The sequence below is a fragment of the Eptatretus burgeri genome, chromosome 7, assembly GCF_056783735.1.
Source record: "Eptatretus burgeri isolate ZD-2024b chromosome 7, Ebu_testis_v1, whole genome shotgun sequence".
Lineage (NCBI taxonomy): Eukaryota > Metazoa > Chordata > Myxini > Myxiniformes > Myxinidae > Eptatretus > Eptatretus burgeri.
This window is the reverse complement of record NC_140967.1, coordinates 34095930-34118737: the sequence shown is the minus strand read 5'-3', so window position 1 is coordinate 34118737 and position 22808 is coordinate 34095930. Positions and strand designations below refer to the sequence as shown.

General features: G+C 44.7%; 1 protein-coding gene across 1 annotated transcript in view; it reads right to left on the bottom strand.

Annotated features, from left to right (window-relative positions):
* LOC147023001 (calpain-5-like) overlaps positions 1-22808 on the bottom strand; it is a 53952-nt gene that overhangs the window by 11760 nt on the left and 19384 nt on the right. The window contains exons 6-12 of the mRNA XM_085888010.1: positions 22395-22588; positions 15384-15461; positions 15080-15275; positions 14825-14947; positions 12954-13150; positions 7666-7775; positions 7344-7477 (exon numbers count right to left, since the gene is read on the bottom strand). Of these exons, the coding sequence (XP_085744136.1) occupies positions 7344-7477; positions 7666-7775; positions 12954-13150; positions 14825-14947; positions 15080-15275; positions 15384-15461; positions 22395-22588 (1032 nt within the window). The remainder of the gene's footprint in view (positions 1-7343; positions 7478-7665; positions 7776-12953; positions 13151-14824; positions 14948-15079; positions 15276-15383; positions 15462-22394; positions 22589-22808) is intronic.

The window sequence follows — 22808 nt, the reverse complement described above, 5'->3', positions numbered from 1 at the left end:
TAGCCAACGTATGCCGATTTTTGAATTTTTTTTCTAAAACGCTGGCACACGTTGAATACGTTATGGGTAAGTTTTGATAACATTGAGAGCACGCTGAAAAACACTGCCATACGTCGTAGTACGCTGGCTTTAAACGTTGTACTTTTCGGTTGTACTCAAATTTTTTCATGCTTGAAATTTCACGACGTATGCCGGCGTATGACTCGCACGTTCCGCTACGCTGGCCACAAGTTGTATGCACGGTCTGCGATCGTTGACAGACGTCAACACATGCTACTTGTAAGTTAATCATAAGTTGAGACACGCCGAGGTAGTGTTTAGCGTACCCGAAACTTATTTCTAACCTATGATTAACGTGTTGTTGGCACGTTACGCGATCGTTGCCACACATCGACAGACGTTACTTTTAAGTTACTCATAGGCTGAAAGACGTCGGTATAATGGATCGTCCTTGCGTCAGCGTCCACGGCCACGGCCAGGACACTTATTTGCAGCATTCTTCAAACTTTTCTTCGGCATGACGAGGATGTTCACACTTCGATGTCTAGTTTGGCTATGATTCCAATTGTCCATCGGCAGCGTCTATTTAAAATAGTCGAGTTTGAGCGTTTTAACACGTTCAGAAGAAACGCTTCAAATTTCCAAACCCCAGCGTCAAAAAAACAAACAAAAAAAAAAACAAAGGCGAGTGACAGCAATTTAAATCGTTCATTGTAAACAATGAAAATAGCTGAGTGGTACCGTTTAAAAGTCGTTGAGTGTAAAAAAAATCCAATTGTTGAGCGCAAGCGTCGACTTTCAATAGTGGAGATGCAGCCATTTAAATCGTTGAGTGGCAGCCTATGAACCTACCCGTGGACACGCGGACGGAAGGACGATCCATCATAACCCACACCCTCCCCCTCACACTCACCTACTACTGCCAACATGAACAAACTACTACTAATACTAATACTAATACTAATACTGATACTGATACTGTTACTGCTGACATGGACATCGACTTAAAAAGGACTCGAAAACACTGTTGGGTTCCCCTTTTATGAGCAGCATTTTTATATACCAATTCCCAAAACCGCTGGGAACACGTCTTTTATGGCAGTTGTAAGCTAGAAACACGTTCATTTTTTTTTTTGTCGACCGGCAGACGTCATTGGAATACGTATACATACGTCGATGTGTGTTGGGACTATGTAAAGAATTGGTTCAAAGCACGTCAAACATAAGTTAGAAATAAGTTTCGCGTAAAAAAGACATTACCGCGATGTGTTTCGACTTATGAGTAGCTTATAAGTAGCCTTTGTGGACGTGTGTAAGCGTCCACATATCGTGTGTAAAACTTATCCCCATCGCATGCGGAACGTGTGTCATACGCCAAGTACGTCGTAAAATTTTGAACATGTTTAAAATTTCTTGACGTACTCTACTTACTTCGACGTATGATAGCGTACTTTAGCGTTGTACTCACGTATACCAAACTTACTCATGCCGTATTTGACGTGCCCCAACGTTTTAGACACATTTTTTTTTTAGGTCGGCATACGCTGGCAAGATCGCCAAGGTGTGACCGCGATTTTGACACTTCCATTTCTACGGCAGTTATGATTCGAATCGTTGTGCGTCAGCCTTTTAATAGGCTACGTCACGACCTCGTCGGCGATGCGTGCAACGCGCTATGCCTAAGTGAGACTATCGTTGGGCATCAGTTGTGTAGGCCGACAACAGGTTCAGCATTCGTTGGCATAAGTTATCTATAACACAACGAAACGTTCTGTGTCCGTTACCAATGCATTATACATAAGACCAAGTCGCTATGAATACGTCCGAATCTTTAAAAAAAAACATCAAAAGTTCAATGTAAGCCAGCGTTTTACATAAATTTTAATACGTTGCCATCGCTGGCTAAAACGTCAAGGTGTGACCGAGCCTTAAGCCTGGGTTTGGCGCAGTGGTTCGGGCAGTGGCTTGGGACCCAAAAGGTCCTAAGTTCAAGCCCCGTTGGGACACTGAATTAATATATATATATATATATATATATATATATATATATATATATATATATATATGTATACATGTATATGAAAATATATATATATATATATATATATATATATATATATATATCTGTATGTATGTATATATATGTATATGTATATATATATATATATATATTTTTATATATATATATATATATATATATATATATATATATGTATACCAAGTCGAAAACACCAGGGGGTTGACTCAGCCTGTCATCCTTCCAAGGTTGGCGAAATGAGTACCAGTTGTACTGGGCCCGGTGTATGCCCCGGTTAGAATAGGTGTACCATATCCCTGTGTGTCGTAAGAGGCGACCAGGGTTGCGTCAGGAAGGGCATCCGGCGTAAAAACCTATGCCAAATCATGATGCGGACAACAAAACGAATTTCCATACCGGATCGGTCGAGGCCCGGGTTACCAACGACCGCCACCGGTACTGGTGGTCAGTAAGGTACCAGTGGAATTTGTGCTCCTGCTGGCCGAAGGAGGAGAAGGAGACGGGGAAGGCGAGTCCAGAGGCAGTGGGAGAGGGGGAAGGGTAGAAGTGTGCAGGTGAGAGTTGGAACTCTGAATGTTGGGACTATGACTGGCAAAGGGCGAGAGTTGGCTGATATGATGGAGAGAGGAAAGGTGGACATACTGTGTGTACAAGAGACCAAGTGGATGGGGAGTAAGGCTCGGAGCATTGGAGGTGGTTTCAAACTGTTCTACCATGGTGTGGATGGGACGAGAAATGGTGTCGGGGTAATCCTGAAGGAAGATTATGTCAAGAGGGTATTGGAGGTGAGGAGAGTGTCTGACCGAGTGATGAGTGTGAAGTTGGAAATTGAAGGGGTGATGATGAATGTCATCAGTGCATATGCCCCACATATGGGGTGTGAGATGGAATATCAAGAAGATTTCTGGAGTGAGTTAGATGAAGTGGTGGAGAGTGTATCCAAGGATGAAAGAGTGGTGATTGGAGCAGATTTCAATGGGAATGTTGGGGAAGGGAATAAAGAGGATGAGGAGGTGATGGGTTGGTACGGTCTCAACAAGAGAAATGTGGAAGGGCAAATGGTGGTAGAGTTTGCAAAAAGAATGGAAATGGCAGTGGTAAATACGTATTTCAAGAAGAAGGAGGAACACAGGGCGACATACAAGAGTGGAGGAAAGTGCACACAGGTGGATTACATCTTAAGCAGGAGATGCAACCTGAAAGAGATTAGTGACTGTAAGGTGGTGGCAGGGGAGAGTGTAGCTCGACAGCATTGATTGGTGGTCTGTAGGATGACTTTAGAGGTGAGGTTGAGGAAGAGAGTGAGGGCTGAACCAAGGACCAGATGGTGGAAGCTGAAGGAGGAAGACTGTTGCGTGAAATTTAGGGAGGTGAGACAGGCGTTGGATGGTGGTGAAGATGGGTGGGATGATTGGGCAACTACAGCAGAAGTTGTGAGGGAGATAGCTAGGAAGGTACTTGGTGTAACATCTGGACAGAGGAAGGAAGATAAGGAGACTTGGTGGTGGAACGAGGAAGTACAGGAAAGTATAAGGAAGAAGGGGTTGGTGAAAAGGAAGTGGGATAGTCAGAGAGATGAAGAAAGTAGGCAGGAGTACAAGGAGTGGCGGCGAAAGGCAAAAATAGAGGTGGCAAAGGCCAAGGAAAAGGCATATGACGAGCTGTATGAGAAGTTAGAGACAAAAGAATGGGAAAAGGATTTATACCAATTGGCAAGACAGAGGGACCGAGCTGGGAAGGATGTGCTGCAGGTTCGGGTGATAAAGGACTCAAATGGGAATGTGCTGACGAGCGAGGAGAGTGTGTTGAGAAGGTGGATGGAGTACTTTGAGGAGCTGATGAATGAAGAAAATGAGAGAGAGAAGGTTGGAAGAGGTGGAGATCGTGAATCAGGAAGTGGGGTGGATCAGTAAGGATGAAGTGAGGACTGCTATGAAGAGGATGAAGAGTGGAAAGGCGGTTGGCCCAGATGACATACCAGTGGAGGCATGGAAGTGCTTAGGAGAGATGACAGTGGGGTTGTTAACCAGATTGTTTAATAAAGTCTTGGAAAGTGAGAGGATGCCGGAGGAGTGGAGATTAAGTGTACTGGTTCCGATTTTCAAGAATAAGGGTGATGTGCAGAGCTGTGGAAATTACAGAGGGATAAAGTTGTTAAGCCACACCATGAGGTTGTGGGAAAGAGTAGTGGAAGCTAGGTTGAGAGGAGAGGTGATGATCTGTGAGCAGCAATATGGGTTTATGCCAGGAAAGAGCACCACTGATGTGATGTTTGCTTTGAGAATGTTGATGGAGAAGTATAGGGAAGGCCAGAAGGAGTTACATTGTGTGTTTGTGGATTTAGAGAAAGCTTATGATAGGGTGCCAAGAGAGGAGTTGTGGTATTGTATGAGGAAGTTGGGAGTGGTGGAGAAGTATCTGAGGATGGTGCAGGATATGTATGAGGGCAGTGTGACAGCGGTGAGGTGTGCGGTAGGAATGACGGACCGGTTTAAGCTAAAAGTGGGATTGCACCAAGGATCGACTCTGAGCCCTTTCCTGTTTGCAATGGTGATGGACAGGTTGACGGACGAGATCAGACAGGAGTCTCCATGGACTATGATGTTCGCGGATGACATCATGATCTGTAGGGAGAGTAGGGAGCAGGCTGAGGCGAGCCTTGAGAGGTGGAGGTACGCACTGGAGAGAAGGGGAATGATAGTCAGTCAGAGTAAGACGGAGTACATGTGCGTAAATGAGAGGGAGGGTGGTGGTATGGTGCGGTTGCAAGGAGTTGAGGTGGGGAAGGTGGACGGGTTTAAATACTTGGAATCAACTGTCCAAAGTAACGGAGAGTATGGGAGAGAAGTGAAAAGAGAGTGCAGGCAGGATGGAGTGGGTGGAGAAGAGTTGCAGGAGTGATTTGTAACAGAAGGGTAGCTGCAAGAGTGAAGGGGAAAGTATATATGACGGTAGTGAGACCAGCTTTGTTGTATGGTTTGGAGGCGGTGGCACTAACAAAAAGACAGGAAGTGGAGCTGGAGGGGGCAGAGTTAAAGATGCTGTGATTCTCGTTGGGAGTGACGAGGATGGACAGGATAAGGAATGAGTATATTGGAGGGCTGCACAGGTAGGACGGTTTGGAGACAAAGTGAGAGAGGCGAGATTGAGATGGTTTGGACATGTGCACAGGAGGGAAGCGGAGTATATCGGGAGAAGGATGTTGAAGATGGAGCCGCCAGGCAGGAGGAGAAGAGGAAGGCCAAAGAAGAGGTTCATGGATACGGTGAGGGCGGACATGCGGGTGGTTGGAGTGTCAATGGAAGATGTGGAGGATAGAGCGAAATGGAGACTCCTAACGGGAGAGGAGGAGGAGGAGAAGGAGGAGGAGAAGGAGGAGGAGAAGGAGGAGGAGAAGGAGGAGGAGAAGGAGGAGGAGAAGGAGGAGGAGAAGGAGGAGGAGAAGGAGGAGGAGGAGAACGAGGAGGAGGAGGAGAAGAAGGAGGAGGAGAAGGAGGAGGAGAAGGAGGAGAAGAAGGAGGAGGATAAGGAGGAGGATAAGGAGGAGGATAAGGAGGAGGATAAGGAGGAGGATGAGGAGGAGAAGGAGGAGGAGGAGGAGGAGGAGGAGGAGGAGGAGGAGAAGGAGAAGGAGAGGGAGAGGGAGAGGGAGAAGGAGAAGGAGAAGGAGAAGGAGAAGGAGAAGGAGAAGGAGAAGGAGAAGGAGAAGGAGAAGGAGAAGGAGAAGGAGAAGGAGAAGGAGAAGGAGAAGGAGAAGGAGAAGGAGAAGAAGAAGAAGAAGAGGAGGAGGAGTAATGTTTGCAGATTTCCAAGCAGATGGCACCCAAAAGTTAACAACTAAGGTGGACTTTCTAAAATCCTCAATTTTCATCTCATTGACTTGAAATTTGAAGAGGATTTACAAAGGACATTACTGAATTCAACCACCAATTATTTTTGAGGTCAAAATCGGCCAAAGGTCAACAACTTACGTAAGATTTCTAAAATCCTCAGTTTTCATCCGATTGACTTTAAATTTGAAGAGGATTTATATTTTCGGTCACTGATTTAAACCAGCCAATTACTTTTGAGGTCAATTTGGACCAAAATGTCAACATAGGCCAAAAGTGAACAATTTAGGTGCAATTTCTGAAATCCTCAATTTTCATCTCATTGACGTGAAATTTGAAGAGGATTTGCATATCAGGTCACTGAATTCATTGAACAAGTATTTTTGAGGTCAACACAGGCCAAAGGGTCAACATCGGCCAAAAAAGTCGGCAGTTATTTCCACAATTGTCAATTTTCATTCATTTGACTTGAAATTTGAAGAGGATTTGTGTATTTTCTCATTGAATTCAACCACCAATTATTATTTAAGGTGAAATTTATTTTATGGATTTCGCAAGTATCGTGCTATGCATGACGTCTTTCTTGTTTGTTTCTCCGGGCAATATCTCAGCCATCCTTAGAGCGAGGAAGCTGAAATTTGGGGACAAAATTGATGATGTGCTTTGGCTGAAGCAGTATTTTTCATTTTTTGATTAATCAATTAATTACTTGATTATTATCGATTTATTTATTTTCTTTCTCATCTGGGCAATATCTCAGGCACCTTTTGAACTAGGAAAGCGATATTTGGACATGGCAATGAACAAGTGTTTGTTTTTGATTTATTGATTAATCAATCAATCGATTAATATTATTCATTTTTTTCATGAAATGAAAGATGAAAGACAAAGGGGGGTTTTTTTTTTTTAAATACTTCCACTTATTGTGGTGGCATGATTTAATGCTTTCAACTGGCAATGATCAACAGTGCATCACCACTGCTACCGAGTGTGGGGGCACCACTGATGAAATGCCCCTATTTCCAGTTCACTCATTTCGCTGACCTCGGAAGGATGACAGGCCGAGTCAACCCCATCTGGTGTTAATTAATTCAGCAGCTGATGGGGCTTGAACTCAGGACCCTAAGATCCCAAGCCCACCACCCTAACCACCAAGCCAACACCAGGCTTGAAAGGAGTTTGGAAGGATATATACTGTCCATAGGAACTAAATATTTATTATGTTTGTGTACAGAACAAGTTTATGACATGTAACAGTACAATAAAGATAGAGCATGGTGGTCATTGTAACGGAACACACTAGTTACACAAAAACTAGTAAAACCTCTCCCTCCTGCACCTCCTTCCCCAAATCTTATATATGCCAAAAAAAGCTTTTATTAAGGTAAAAGATGTTTTCACTTTTGTCGTCATACCACAAGAACCTTTATCAAAACAGATCCTGGATAAGCCAGGAAGCAGGTGAGATTATGTACCTCGATTATGATGGGCTTGTTTGGCTTTTTGTGATAAAAGAGGCCCTTGGTTTCAAATTCTGGACTGCTCCCCGCAAGCACGGAAGATTTCACTTTCTCACCACCACATGAGATCTTTGCGAGAGGACTGATATCTGAGGAAGACGACAAGCGACGTGATAGTAACAATGATCGTGATAAAACGTTTAGGGTCAGGATTTATTTCATGAAAAGGAAAGGGACTGTGTCACCCAGCCACAAAATAAAGAAAGCAAAGAAGAAAATGAGAAAAATGATTTGGAGATGCAATGTGTGAGCAAACAAATAGAAGTTGAGACAACACCTGAGCCCGGAAGGCCAAGAGTCTTTATGAGGTGGATGGAAGTAACGTATGAAGGGTAACCACACAGGCCTGTCCAGCACGTTTGATCTGGTTGGTCCTTAATTAGCTCACTGGAGGAGAGGGAAAAGAAAAACGAAAATCAAAGTGAGATAAATAAGGTAACGTTAGTAACAACATTCAAAAGACAGCTGCCATGTTGAAAAAGCATGCTTCAAACCCCAAGATCGTTCCTTTGTGGCCTCCAACAAAGCAATAATGTTTTCTTACTACTTACCCACTCTTATATATTGGTGCGGATATGGCTATTAAAATAAAATAATAAAATGTTTCTTACAGTGCAGTTATTGCCATTATGAGTGTTTAGAGTAAGCGTGAAGGTAATTAAATGTTATGGTAGATATGCGTCGCGATTTCGGATAGCAAGACACGTGAAACCCACTCCAGTGGGTGCCTAAAAATGGATTACATCCCGCTTGACATTCATTTCATGTTCTTCCCCTTGTTTGACTGTTAAATGTGGATTAAAAAAAAAGGTTCGCTAGGTCATAATCCAGAAGTTTAGGCAGGAGGAACAGGCCCCATTTAGCAGAGCCTATGACATCACTGGCTCGGCCGGATAGGGGGTTAGGCGAGGCTATGATATGCCCGCCCTAGAATCAGGCCATCGACCAATGATAAGCGAGCAAGGAGGGGAGAAGTGTGTCACAAACTAAGGTGGGGGCTGTGGGGAATATAGGCACGCCCAGTAGGTGGGCGTGTCATGTGTCAGGTCAGGTTCGATCTGTGACCTGCTACAGGTACCATGTAAACCTGTACTAACCTGTTCCATGGTCGGGTTGTCGGCGACTAAACCGTCTCCCCCACCAGGTTTTCTGGTGAGGAGGGTGTTTGGATATGGACACCCAGCAGGATTAAAAACAAAACCTGTCAAAGGGCGGAGGAGCTCCTTGTGAGCCAACGGCCATCCATATCTAGTGCCCAACTGTGTCTGCGGACGTCCTCCTGCAGTTGGGTTACTTCTTATTAGGAGGTTGGTGGCAGGATTTGCACTCCAGCCACCGTAAAACGCTTCATTCCGCAAAACGCAAAAACGCAAAAAAATCTGAAAACCCACTCCGTGGGAGTACCTCCTGTGCAGCTTCCCTTCGCAGGGCAGCTCACCGGATGATGGGATTGGGGCAAAGCCTTCGGGACCCCCAATCTTTGATAGGAGGGAAACCACGGGGTAACATCCCTGGGTCAGATTGCGGGAGAGTGTGTCGGAGTGGTGCTGAGGTGTCGTCCACCAGACGGTGGTCTCCTTGGGTTAACCTGAGGCGGTCCCTTCGGGTGGGTGCCTGGAATGTCCTATCCCTAAGAGAGGATGATCACCTGTCTCTGTTATCATCTGAGCTCAAGCGTTTGGACATCGGGATTGCAGCTCTCTCTGAGGTTCGGAGACCGGATTGCGGCGAGATAATGGTGGGTGGTTACACCTACTATTGGTCTGGTCGCTCTGATGGTTACCATACCCAAGGAGTTGCTGTAGCTGTGTCCAATAAGCTGACCCCAATGATAATTGAGGTAACACCGGTCAACGAGCGTATTATGAGATTAAGGATTCGTCACTCCTTGGGTGTCATTTCCCTGGTCTCTATTTATGCTCCGACTGAGGCGAGTGATCTTACCGTGAAGGATGCATTCTACGCCACACTCGAGTCTGTGGTTGATCAGTGCCCCAGACGAGATACACTTCTAGTCTTGGGGGATTTCAATGCATCGACTGGAACTGATAGGGATGGTTATGAGGTGTGTGTTGGTCCCCATGGGTCAGGAACTATGAACCAGAATAGCACTAAGTTCCTTGACTTTGCAAGAAGTCATGGACTTAGGGTGGCTGGTTCATGGTTTCAGCGCCCGCAAGCTCATCGCTGGACTTGGTATTCCAACGCTGGCGGTGTGGCAAAGGAGATTGACCATGTCCTCATTGACGGTCGTTGGAGGATGATCCAGAACTGCAGGGTCTACCGGAGTGCTCAGTTCCTCAATACTGACCACAGGCTTGTTGTAGCAACTCTAAAGCTGCACCTTAAATCCTGGAGAATGGTACCATCCCAGCCTAGGCTGGATGTTGCCAAGCTCAGGGATGAGAGAGTAGCTGAGGAGTTTGCGAACAGGCTGAGTGGACACTTGGGGGTCTGGGTGCTTTGGGGGTCCTGAAGAGTTGTGGAGCACCTTCAAGACCACCGTCCTTGATGTTGCCGGTGGATGCCTTGGAGTTCACCGCAGGGCAAAGAAGAATTTTGTCTCTCAAGGGACACTGGATACCATTGACCAGAGTCGCAGGGCCAGGCTGAATGGCAGAGCTGAGCTGTTCAGGGAGCTGAGGCGTAAAACTGTACGTGCACTGAGGGTGGACAAGGAGGCCTATGTGCGAGGAATCTGTGAGGGGGTAGAGCATCACCTGTGGACAGGTGATTCTCGTCCCGCTTACAGGGGAATTCGCGCATTACGTTCATCCAAGCCCATCCCTCGGAGCACTGCAGTTCGAGCAGAGAGTGGTAGGCTCTTGACAGAGGAGTCTGAAGTGAAGGCCCGCTGGGCCGGTTACTTTGAGCGGTTGTACCAGGCTGATCCCCCAGCTGTCGAGTTGGACGTCAAGGGTGTTACAATCCCTGTTGCTGACCCTCGAATCAACTGTGGTCCACCATCGCTTGTGGAAACACGGGCTGCGGTGAACCAGTTGAAACGGGGCAAAGCTCCAGGGATCTGTGGCATCCATGCTGAACTTCTCAAGGCTGGTGGAAATGCTGCACTCGCGTCGTTGCATGCAGTTTTGTGCTCTGCCTGGAACACAGGCATCATCCCAACTGACTGGAAGAGGGGCCTTGTTGTCCCTCTCTGGAAAGGGAAGGGTGATCGCCAAGACTGCAACAACTACCGAGGGGTGACGCTGCTCTCAGTGCCGGGCAAGGTCTTTGCTCGGATAATTCTTGATAGGGTTCGCCACCATCTGCTTGAGCACCAGCGTCCAGAGCAGTCAGGCTTTACACCAAAGAGGTCAACGATTGACCGTATCCTTGCTCTTCGTGTCCTCATTGAACGCAGACGAGAGTTTCGGCAGGGGCTGCTTGCAGCCTATGTTGATCTCTGTAAAGCGTTCGATTCAGTGAATCGGGATGTCCTCTGGAGGATTCTTGGTCTTCGCGGGGTGCCACCGAAACTGATCGATCTGATGTCTGAACTCTACTCTGGTACTGAGAGTGCTGTGAAGTGTGGTGGTACCGCCTCTGACTTATTTCCAGTTGTTACTGGAGTTCGTCAGGGATGTGTACTTGCCCCCACACTTTTCAGCACTTGTATGGACTGGATTTTTGGGAGGATGTCGGAGAGATCAAGTTGCGGTGCATCGTTTGGCAATGTCAAGATCTCGGACCTTGATTTTGCAGATGATGCAGTCATCTTTGCGGAGACTTTAGACATCCTCTTGGGGGCCCTCGAGGTGCTGAATGAGGAGTCGGAGCCGTTGGGATTACGGATTTCTTGGGTCAAAACAAAGATCCAGGCTTTCGGTGACATCTTGGATGCTGCTGTCCTGTCTGTGTCTGTTTGTGGTGAGGATGTTGAGGTCGTGGATAGATTCACTTACCTTGGCAGTGATATTCATGTCTCCGCAGGTTGTGAGCCGGAGGTCAATAGACGTCTGGGTCGGGCCTGGGGAGTCATGGATTCACTGGATCATGGGGTGTGGCGCTGCCGGTACCTGTGCGGGAGGACGAAAGTCCGAGTCTTCAGGTCCTTGGTACTTCCAGTCTTGCTCTATGGGTGCGAGACTTGGACTTTGACCAAGGATCTGAGACGGAGACTTAATTCCTTTGGTACCAGGTCTCTTCGGAGAATCCTTGGCTATCGCTGGTCGGATTTTGTGTCCAACGAGCGGTTGCTGAGAGAGACTCGGATGAGATTTGTTACCTGCATAGTCCGTGAGCGTCAGCTGCGGCTGTATGGACATGTGGCTCGTTTTCCTGACGCTGATCCTGCTCACCAGATTCTCTCAGCGAGGGAGTCTCATGAGTGGAGGAGGCCAGTGGGCCGACCACGTGCCTCATGGTTGCAGCAGGTTGACCATCATCTCAAGGAGATGGGGATGGGCCTGGCATCTGCCTGGGGGATGGCCAGACGGAGGCCCCTGGAGTACCGGCGGAAAGTGGACGCAGCGACGCGCTGTTCTGGCACATGCTCCCATACCTGACCTGACCTGAGTAGGTGGAAGTAGAGGAGATGCCCAAGAGAGATCGAGCAAGAGCTTTGTGTGCTCATTGCTGCAAGCTGTACTTTGTTGCGACTGAGAAGGAAGCTTGCCTTGTTGGCATCATGCCCCTCCCATCATGTTCCTCCTCTTCCTTGCCACATTGAGAGTCAATCGCCAAGTTGGACATTTGCCGCCATTGCTCCTCCAACTATACACAGGTTTGAACCGAGCGAGTTATGCTGTCCTGTCACAATACCCTGTCTGCAGTCATGTGTGTCTGAGGCATAAGGCATCGTAACAAAAGGACCAACATACCATCGATCATCCGTCCCGTGGAGCGTGTATTTGTTTTGGAGTTAAATATCGGAATTGTAGTTTTTATTATTGAATGCGATCGTTATTATAAATACAGTATGTGCTTTTCTACACCACACAGATATACCCGTTGAACTGCACTTGGCCTCGACTCATCATGTTTACTCATAACAGGCCATATGGCGGCTCTGGGGAAATTTGCTTGAGATAGAGATTTGTGCGGTCATGAACCTCTAAGGGACCGGTGACGCGGGTCACTGGTAGCTCGGCCAGACAATAAGATATGTCCCGCGTTAGCCCCGGCATGTCACTCACCCAGTACAGAGATTTCAATAGACACGGTAATGTAATGTTGGGCGCAAGGATCCAGTTGGGAATCTCTGCTGTGGCGGATGGATATGGTCACCACATGGCTCACCGAGTTATCCAGACCGACCGGGGATCGTACCAATATTGAGAATAAAAAATAAAATTAGCACGTCTTCGACTCATGTGAGTATTTCATTTATAGAACCTTTTGAATGCCCCACATACCTTTACATGCAGCCCTAAAATATTCATAGCAATCTATAGCTACCCTCAGGTTATTGCTCATTCTTAATCTCACAACAAAATTCCTCAACTTTTAGAGCAGCAATACAAACGCCTGTGTGTGCTTCTGTTCTCATATTTTCAAAAATCTTTTTTACTGTTCACAATTGTTATTTACAATTGTGGTTGGAACAATTGTGTGCACTCTCACCGGCAATGGGATTTCACGTCCGCAAAGACGCGGATAAGGAAATCGCCCTCCAGATTTGGATCGAATGTTGTGGGCAGTATCACATAGCGGCCCTTTTTCAACTCCATACGTCGGAACACACTGCACGAGTTGATGTATTCGGAACCCTCGACTTTATCCTGATTGGAGTGCATCCGGTACTCTCGGTTTTGTTCCACCTGATGTTGCATACATGGAGATATTACATAAAAATATAAATAATAATAATAATAATAATCAATATGATGTAGGGTTACATCAATTTGCTGGCAAAGAGAGGCGTGGGAAATATTTATTTGTTATATCCACCAAATAAGTTTGGTTATACTGTGGTGAGGGGTGTCTTTTTATAAAACAGTTAAAAGGCAGACCTACGGTTTTGAAGCAGGAAAATAAAGGATGAAAAGTGATCCTAGGAGAAGTTGCCAAACAATCTTATAACAAAATAAATACTCAACTTTACTTATCAAAGATGAGAAGTGGTGGTAGACAGGTAATGCAAATACTCAATTTCCAAAATGGGAAAAAGATATACCGTAATGTTAATTCTCTGGCAATTAAGTGTTGACCCTTGGAGCAGTGGTGACTCAAAAGATGCTTCACACATTGTTAATCAAAACAAAAATGTGTTGAGCAAATCCTCGGGTATCGTGCTTGCAAAAAGGGTCATCGAAATGCTGATGAAAGACCAGAAGAGTAAATGAAAGCAAATCTCTGAACATCTTTTGGAGAGATGTATAGAAGATTTGACTTTCCCATCTGTTAGCATTCATGTTTGGATGCTCAAGATCTCACAGAACCCTTCACATCAAGAGTAGGGCATCTTGTCCCGGTGCCCTGGTCAAGTTCTCATTCCCTGCCCTGACTGAGAGCTGCTTCAGCAGCATCCCATGATGCAATAGCACACCATGCCCGAGGGAAATTGAAGCTCGAGAAACGCTCACGAATGAGTCGTGGGTACCCCCGATGGTTCAACAACGGGATATACAAGTTATTATTATGATTATGATATTATTACCAACATGTAAAATAACAAGGCAATGGTATTTTCAAATATTAGAAGAAAAAAAACTGAAGGACAATGTTCATGGGAACCGAAAATCAGAAATAAATTGGCTAAAAAAATTACTCACATTCTCAGAAAACAGTCACGACTTGGAGATCTCCACAAAAATCACCAGGAAATTCACCAAGTTGCTAGAACTACTTAGTGGTGCATTCTATAATCCAAGGATGTAAAATGAAAAAGAAAATCACCAGATGTAGTGATTGTCTGTTTTTTTGAAAATTTTGAGCATAAGTTGAGGCAAGGCAAGATAAAGGTAAGATAAGTTGAGGAATTTTGTTTCTCTTCAGGACAACTCTCCACAAACTGCAGCTCTCACTTTGCAAGTGAAAAAAGCACTAAATATTTTAAAGGCCCTGACTCATCCACCCTGATCGTCAGATTTGACATTCCCTGACTGTTTCTTCATCCCAAACATGAAGCATAGTACCCATGTGGAGGAAGTCATGACCATTGTGGAAGAGTACTTTACAAATCAGAATTAAAGCTTCTACTATGTATACTGTACTTCAAGGTATTGGAGAAAGGTTTGAGGAAGTGCACCGACATCAGATTGATTGAAAACTAATAACGAACTCAATGTTCTGTCTACTCATTTTATCGTTCAAGTTCAAAATTTATTGCCAACATTTAAAAGTCTGCTCAACAAAAAAAAATATTACAAATAAATTATTTGATACATTTAGACCACAGGCAACAAACATCTCCGTGTTGGAAAAAATACATCATTACACCAAAATGAAAGACATTATGAGATGGAAAGATGTGTTAAAGAAAAGTGGCTTACACTGAAAACCTCAAAACCAATTGAAAGGGCTTCTCCACCACCATGTTTCTTCTCGTGCCGTTTATCCTTCTGTTGTAGGTTTATCATGATCGTGTCATGGTCTTTGGTCACATCAAACATAAACTGCAGAAACAGACAAAACAAAAGGACTTGTTATCCTGTTTTATACTTGCCATAAATATAATCGCTTAGCCAAACAATTTGTAAGTATGGTGTGTTTTTCGAAATGTGAACCAAAATTGGAAAGCTGCACACTTGGGGGTTCTGCAGGAACGTGGAGCGGTTGTTCCGGCATCCTCCAGCACGGTTCTGCAAAGGATCAGCGTGTGTTCTCCACTGTCCCACAAGCATTACCTCCTCCCATGTCTTGTGGATGCTCATCACCGAGGTGTTGATGATTCGACAGATGATGGCATCCGTGAAATACTTGTACCAGTCGTCAAAACTCATCCTGAAGGACAGTAACATTAATATAACCGAGCCTTGGACAACAATTTCGGACTTCACAGCAAGAAATAAAGGTTATTACTGGAAAACCGATGCGAAATTGAACTCTTACCAAAATTCCCCATCATTTTCTACGGTCATTCCAAGACGCTGCAATTCACTGTGGCCCACACGATTCCACTCCTCTGATCTTTAAAACACAAAAAAACAAACAAACAGAAATCGTCCCAACACGAGTCGTATCTTCATTAAGGTATTAATGGTTGGGAAAAGTATGTTTACTTTTGGAACTTCTGTAACTCAACTGAGACCGACATCACAAGAAAGACTTTGACTAATGAATAAATGTCAATTGCCAATTAAATATTTTGTAAAAATGTTTATTTTGTGGGTTAGTTGCTTTGCTGTTCTATTTCCCTAACAGGCTGGCAGGAGAACCGAGAGGTATGAGCTGTTGCCTCTGAGCTATCTTGCTGTCTCTGACCCCCTCACTCCTTCCATCTCCCCCCAACCCCACTCATCACTCAGTCCACCCACCCCCTCCTTTTCCAGGATTGTACTACCACTTTTATGTTCTGCTAGTTTTCATCACTCAAAATAAAATAAGATTTATTAATACCACTGACAGTAATCTAAAATCAAATAAATACTCATGATTTGTGAATTCTGAGCAACTTTCCTATGTATATAGAGCTTCATTCATACCGAACAATAAAGTGTTAAACCTGGTGTTGACTTAAGGGTTAAGGTGGCTGGTTTAAAATCTTCAGGTCTTGAGATCAAGCTCTGTCTCTCTTTTTACCGTTGAATTAACACCAGGCGGGTTGACTCAGCCCGTCATCTTTCTGAGGTTGGTGAAATGAATACCAGCATATTCGTAACAAGGGGCATTGCATCAGCGGCACAGCAGTGCTACCAGAAAATTATGCAGCCAAGCAGCCATACGCTACATCTCAACAAATAATAAATGAATAAAGTACTGTAGAAGGTTGTGGAATAGTTGGTTAGTTAATGGGAGTTTTTTTGGAAGGGGGAGGGGAGGGCAGTCACAGGGGACTTCAGCAAGATGTAATATAAGACTCGTTGCTTCGCTGATGGAAATCCCAATCTTTGCTGTGATGGATAATCAATAGGACAAGAATAAAAAGGATTCCTGAGAGTATGGGAATAACCAGCGTCGCAAATTGGCGTTTGCAGTTTCGCCACGTGTGCCCATGTACCCATAAAAAATATATATATTCTTATTTTTTTCATCACAAACCTTCCGGGGAATCCCCTGAATCCATCATAGTTGGATTTATTGAAATCCGTTAATCCGTTCTCAAGTTATAACATGACAGACAGGCAAGGCTCCTTTTATAATATTGTTACTGTTGTGGAAATTCGCAAACCACCATTCAGGTTCCCCAGAGAACAGTTATTTCAATAAGTGTGTGCTCCAGGTCAGATTTCCCCACTGATGTACAGAGGGATTTATTCGTGGGCCGGGCTGTGAATCTTGGAGTTAGCCGTTATTCTGTTCTATCTTTTATTTCAAACAACCAACATCTCTACAACCACGCCATCTCCACAAACACCGCCAAAGGAGCCACATTCTCCACGTCCGTTACGAAAAGTATGCTCCGAAAAGAACAACTCGACAATTCCCGCACGCCAGGTTGGGGCGGGTCCCTCAGAACGGGTTAAAAAGAGTGACCGTTATAAAAAGTATGCTCCGAAAACAAACAGAATCACTCCTAGGATTGCCCCGGCACGCCAGGAAGGGGGTGGGGGAGCACATCGGAGGGAATAAAAGGGCGCGTTGGAATGCCGAAAAGAAGAAAAGAATTCTTGCCTGCCACGCGGGAGGTTCGTTGGTGGTTCAGTGGTGGTTAGTGGTGGTTCGTTGGTCGCTAGTTGTCGTGGAGCAGCCAGTTGGAGTTGTGGAGTCTTGGAGCAGCCAGCAGAGTCTGAAGTGGAGAGTCGGGCGCGTCGCCAGGCCCGACCAACCAAGCCGCCTTTCAAGTCGCTCGCCCGGCTGCTCGAGCTGAACTGCTCAAGCAACTGGCGCATCGGCAGCGTAACAGACGGGACGGAGACGCCAAGGGTCGCCGAGCAAAGACCACCGAGTCGCCACCAAGGGGCGGCCAGGTAACCGGCCCGGCCTCTCGGAGCCTTCCAGTCATCCCGGTTCTGAGAACATTAAAGGCTTAAGAGCCCGTTTCTTTTCCCTGGGTTTTGTGTGGAAGTCTGTGGGCTTTGTCTCAATAAGTAGTGAATTGTGTAAGTGCCTGCATATACTTGCATTTTTTTATACTCAGCTGTAGAGTTTTCTCATGTCATGTCCCCATCCCCCCATTGATTGCTTATGTGCTTGTTCAAATAAATGTCCCCCATTGTTGAACGTGAACCTGCTCATCATGTCATTTCCTCACATTGACTGCCATGGTGCGTTCGGAGAATTATCTGGCTATTAAGGCCGATAAACGTGATCATTTGTCCGACGGGATTGGCGATTTAAAACCGCTCAGCTTCGCACACGGAACGAGCATGCTTAAGTGGCTCGTTTTCGTGCAAGTCCCGTCGAGGTATAAACTCTCGGTATTTCTGTCCGCGCGAATAGTTAGGTATATCGACAATTCGGCGATTGACCCTGTAGCGCGTGGACAGAATAATTGACTAGTTTATGATGTTTTAAGGCATCCGTGGCTGGATTCCGGGGTTGGTCCGGAAAGCCACGACTGGATTGCGGCCTTCGGTGGGCGCGCGACTGCGATTGGGCTAGAACGGTCGTCCGCACGCCGAACGCGGCGGAAATCAATAACAATATCAACAAAATATTAATTGCTACTGTTTATACAAAATGTCATTTACCAGCATCTAAATAGGTTTTGTTGAATGACATAACATGCTTCAGCACACAGGAAACAAAAGTAATGGCAAGGTGTATAAAGTAAATGCATAATAAATTAGAAAAAACAATTATTCTTTGCAAATATGCTTATGGATCAGGCAGGAATGAAAAGTTTGCACTTATGATCAAAGTATTAAATATTCAGTTTTACCAAAAAAAAATTCAGTTCGATTTGTTGGTTTAATACAAAAGAGAAGGAAACAAGTACGGCGGAGACAGGTACAGCGGGGACAGGTACAAGCGAAGAGGTACGACGTTGAAAGCTCAAACAGATAAAAATTGTCAAGGGAAAAATTGAATGGATACAGGGGAAGCATAGTTGGGAGCAAAGAAAGACAAAGGAATGAAGGTGAGCATACATCTTCGACATATCATGCAAGCTTTATGACCTGATGGGGTTGAAATTGCAACTTGGGAGTGAGGGGAGGGGAGGGGTAGGGACTAAAGGATGTTTGAGATGGTAAGGGGATTTAAGTGAAAATGAGAAGTGGTGGAAGACAAGGAGGCCACCAATCTGTCTGTAAATTAACATTCCATGTACCTTTCCTTCATTAAAAGATAGGCCAATTCGATTATGAAAGATTAATTATTATTGACCACATAATAGAAAAGATGCACCATCTATATATTACTAAAACTCTCATCATATATATGTATGTATGTATGTATGTATATATATATATATATATATATATTTTTTTTTTTTTTTTGCGGGCCAGGGGTCCATTGGCGAGAACGACCGCAAGGTGGGGGAAGTTACGTCGGCTCCCGCCAGACTCCTGGAATTGTAGCCCGTCGCTCACGGATAATTCCGTAACGTGGTGGACGCCAATACCTCCACCGCGTAGCGTAGGGTCTTTTTGTCTAGAATCAATTTACCTAATTAACCACGTGGTTTCGACCACCGGAGAACCACGCCCTCAGTACGCCTTGTTCGAACCGGATCACTCTACCAACTACCAACTCCCTTTCCGGTTCTGATGCAGCCGAGCAGACATGACAAGAACGTACCGGCAAGAATGAACAGATTATCAGGGATAAAGACCCGGCTAAACTTAGATCCGAAACATGCTGGACCAATGAAGGAAAAGACAAAAACGAACTGGGAACATTTGTACAACAATTTATTTACAATCAACTTACAAAAGAAGGACACAGAGCAGCTTACGTGGGAATAAAACAGGCAAGATTTTCAATGATCAAATAAAAACACTTATGCAATTCTACTTAAAGATGGCACCACACACTTAGACGAAAATAAACCCAGATGTATGGCAAAGGACCCCCGCAGCTAGAGATGGAGGTGAGGTGAGGTCGCAGTTCTTTCGGGTACCTGAACGTTGGAGGGAAGGGATTATCCATGGTGCGGCACCTGTCAATGATCGTGCGGCTCGGTCCACAGCCGCACGCGTGGAGACCATGTCTGCGAAGGAGCCCGGGTCAAGTAGAGCGGAGTCTGAGGCAGGGATCAGGGCTGCAGATAGGACCCAACGAGAGACCCAGTTAAGGTTGGGTCGATGTCTTCCCAGCTCTCTCACACTCAAAACGAACGACCCCCAAAGAGTGCAACCTCTCTACGACCTTCCTCCTTTCTTTCGCTACCAGCTGACGAACTGTCTCACTCCAACGCTACTTGCTCTCAGGGTTGCTTCATAATTTGTAGATCTCCCTCAGCGGGGAGGGGCCTTGGTGAAGCTGATGTCACTGTTCGCCCTGATTGGACGGGGCTTCCATGGGTCCGCCCTTTTCGGGCGGGGGGGGAGTTTCGGCCATGCCGGGAGCCCGCCCCCCCCCCCCACGCATGTCTGGACTCATCAAGAAAAAGTTTCAAAGTTGAATTGGAACGTTTGGGAAGCGAAAAGGAACTGCGGACTGGAAGATTCTGCCTCGGAAAACGAGTCCGAGTAGGCAGCGGGTGGACAGTGGATCGTTTTTGGATGGGATATAAAGATTTATTACCCTAACTAAAAACAAGAACAAATGTGTCGAAGAGCAGCGTCCGAAAGGTTTTGTCAGCTAAAAAAAAAAAAAAAAAAACACACACAACAACAACAACAACAACAACTTCCGATATTTCGTCACGTGCCTTGATTAAGCCAATAGCGAGACCCGTCATAATGTATTTACGTATTTACGATACATCGTGTATTAACGAAATAAATAATGTATTTACGAAATTACAATATGATAAATGGAATAATCTTTAAATAGTAATGTGAACTTTTCGAAACTTTAAAGCAAATTTCCGAATATATTTAAAAGTTCATGATAGACGCTCTCAAAAGGCACCGTCTATGCGAGGATGTGTACATGTGCTTAGTATTTCAGGAGATCCGGATCTTGTATATACAAGAGCCGAGTCCGAGAGATTAAGGTTTTGTCTTCACAAGAACAAGAACAAGAACAAGAACAAGAACAAGAACAAGAACAAGAACAAGAACAAGAACAAGAAGAAGAAGAAGAAGAAGAAGAAGAAGAAGAAGAAGAAGAAGAAGAAGAAGAAGAAGAAGAAGAAGAAGAGAGGAAGAAGAAGAAAGAAGAAGAAAGAAGAAGGAAGAAGAAGAAAGAAGAAGAAGAAGAAGAAGAAGAAGAAGAAGAAGAAGAAGAAGAAGAAGAAGAAGAAGAAGAAGAAGAAGAAGAAGAAGAAGAAGAAGCAGCAGCAGCAGCAGCAGCAGCAGCAGCAGCAGCAGCAGCAGCAGCAACAACAACAACAACAACAACAACAACAACAACGCCGAGTTCTCTTTGAGCAGCGTTCGCGGCTAAAACACATCGCAACGCACCCCTTTAATTTCCCACTAAACACAAGGAGGGGATCTGTCTGCACATGTACTTAACGGCATAACTAACTTCGGGGCACCTGTATGTTTGAATGCATACGGTTCCTAGAACCATAAAACAGTATGTATGTATGTGAGGATTAGTGATGTAAGCGACACTTTTTAATGATATGATTATGATAGGCTCGGATGATAGGTTAAGGGTTAAAATAGTGCGATATGGCATTAACTCCAAAATGGCCGATCTGTCCCTTACATCACTAATCCTCATATATATGTATGTATGTATGTATGTATGTTCCCGAAATACAGCCAAAACGGTACACAACAGTGCAAAAAATTTAGGGCCACCTTACTCACCATTCGCTGGCGGTGTGCAGTATCAAGTTTCGTTCAAATCGGGCAACAAAAAAATTCCCGATTCAGTCAAGTTTTGGTATGATGATCCATAAAGTGCAAGCACAAACCATGGAGAATGAGTTGATAAACCTCGAGAAACCGGTTGGCCGAATGATGACTCTTGGAGTAAATGCTCAAATTTTCTTCAAGTTAAAGTTTGACCACTAAATAATATTAAAAAATATATATATTTTTTTTCATCAACCGCTGTCACAATGGGAACCCAACGGGTTCATGGATCATCTAATACACAATAACGCTTTAGCAGACTGAATTCTCTGATAATTTATGTAGAGATATCTCTCAGGATTAAAGACAATGCCATGGGGGAGTGTGCAAGCTCTTTTTTGTATGAGAGGACAGGAAATGTTTATGAATGTCAGAGTTGACAAAATAATGCTAACCGAACTATTGTAGCCATTATGATTGAGGACATGTATAACTAAAAGGAATGGTGTCCGTGTGTGTCCGTGTGTGTCCGTGTGTAATAGCAGACATTTTGAAGTCCTGCAGGTGGTGTGGCGGCTCTCACATTGATGTCTTATCGGCAAAAGTGGCCCCCTTCTAAAAAAAATACTGAAGATCACTGTTCTACAGGATTCCTGCTACCATAGAAAAATAAAAATGGTCCCATGCGAAAGCTAATCGATTTACTTCGAAGAAAAATTTCAAAAGTTGTAAAACGTCATGTCCATTTAATAATATGCTTTTTAATCAAGAGTTCGAGCTTAATGTAGCAGTGCCAACGGTACCGTTTTTATTATTCTTTGACAACAGGAACGCTTTAGAACAAAGCGTGATGGACACAGAGGGAGCACACAAAATTATACACAGTAGAGTAATACTTCTCGAAGCAATAGAAAAAAATATATAAAAGTACATGAAAGGAGAACATAAACAACAGCAGCCGTTTTTCACAATTACGCAAAGATTGGTACTGAATTCTGGTCATTGAAGCAATGGATCATATATATGCTAATAGACATGATGTATGATCAGTGAAAACAATAACTCCATATGAATTGTGGGTGTCACCCAAACATCCACTCACTCATCACTCCAAGGCCCATTCCACTCCTTTGCTCCCCAAGGGTTCCTCATGCGAATCATGTTGAGTTTCTCAGACTTGAAGAAAGCAGTAAAACCCTCGCCAAGGCGTACTCGTCGGACATCCGTCACCGAGTACGCGTGGCCTTTGACCAAGCCCGTGTCCATACGTGCCTCCATTTCTGCCGCTGTTGTCGCCTAGGTAGAGGACAATCGTCAATCAAGTCAAGAGCAAGAAGCATTGAAGGAAAAGTTTACTTGCTGGGAATCAAGCACAAAATGAGTGAAAGTAATTATCTGTTGATTCCTTTATCACTGTGGGAACTGTTTCTATACAGTACACAAAACAGACTGAAAAAAAACTGAAAACTATAACTGCTAGAACAGTTTAGGGAAATAACTGTTAAATATGTGAACA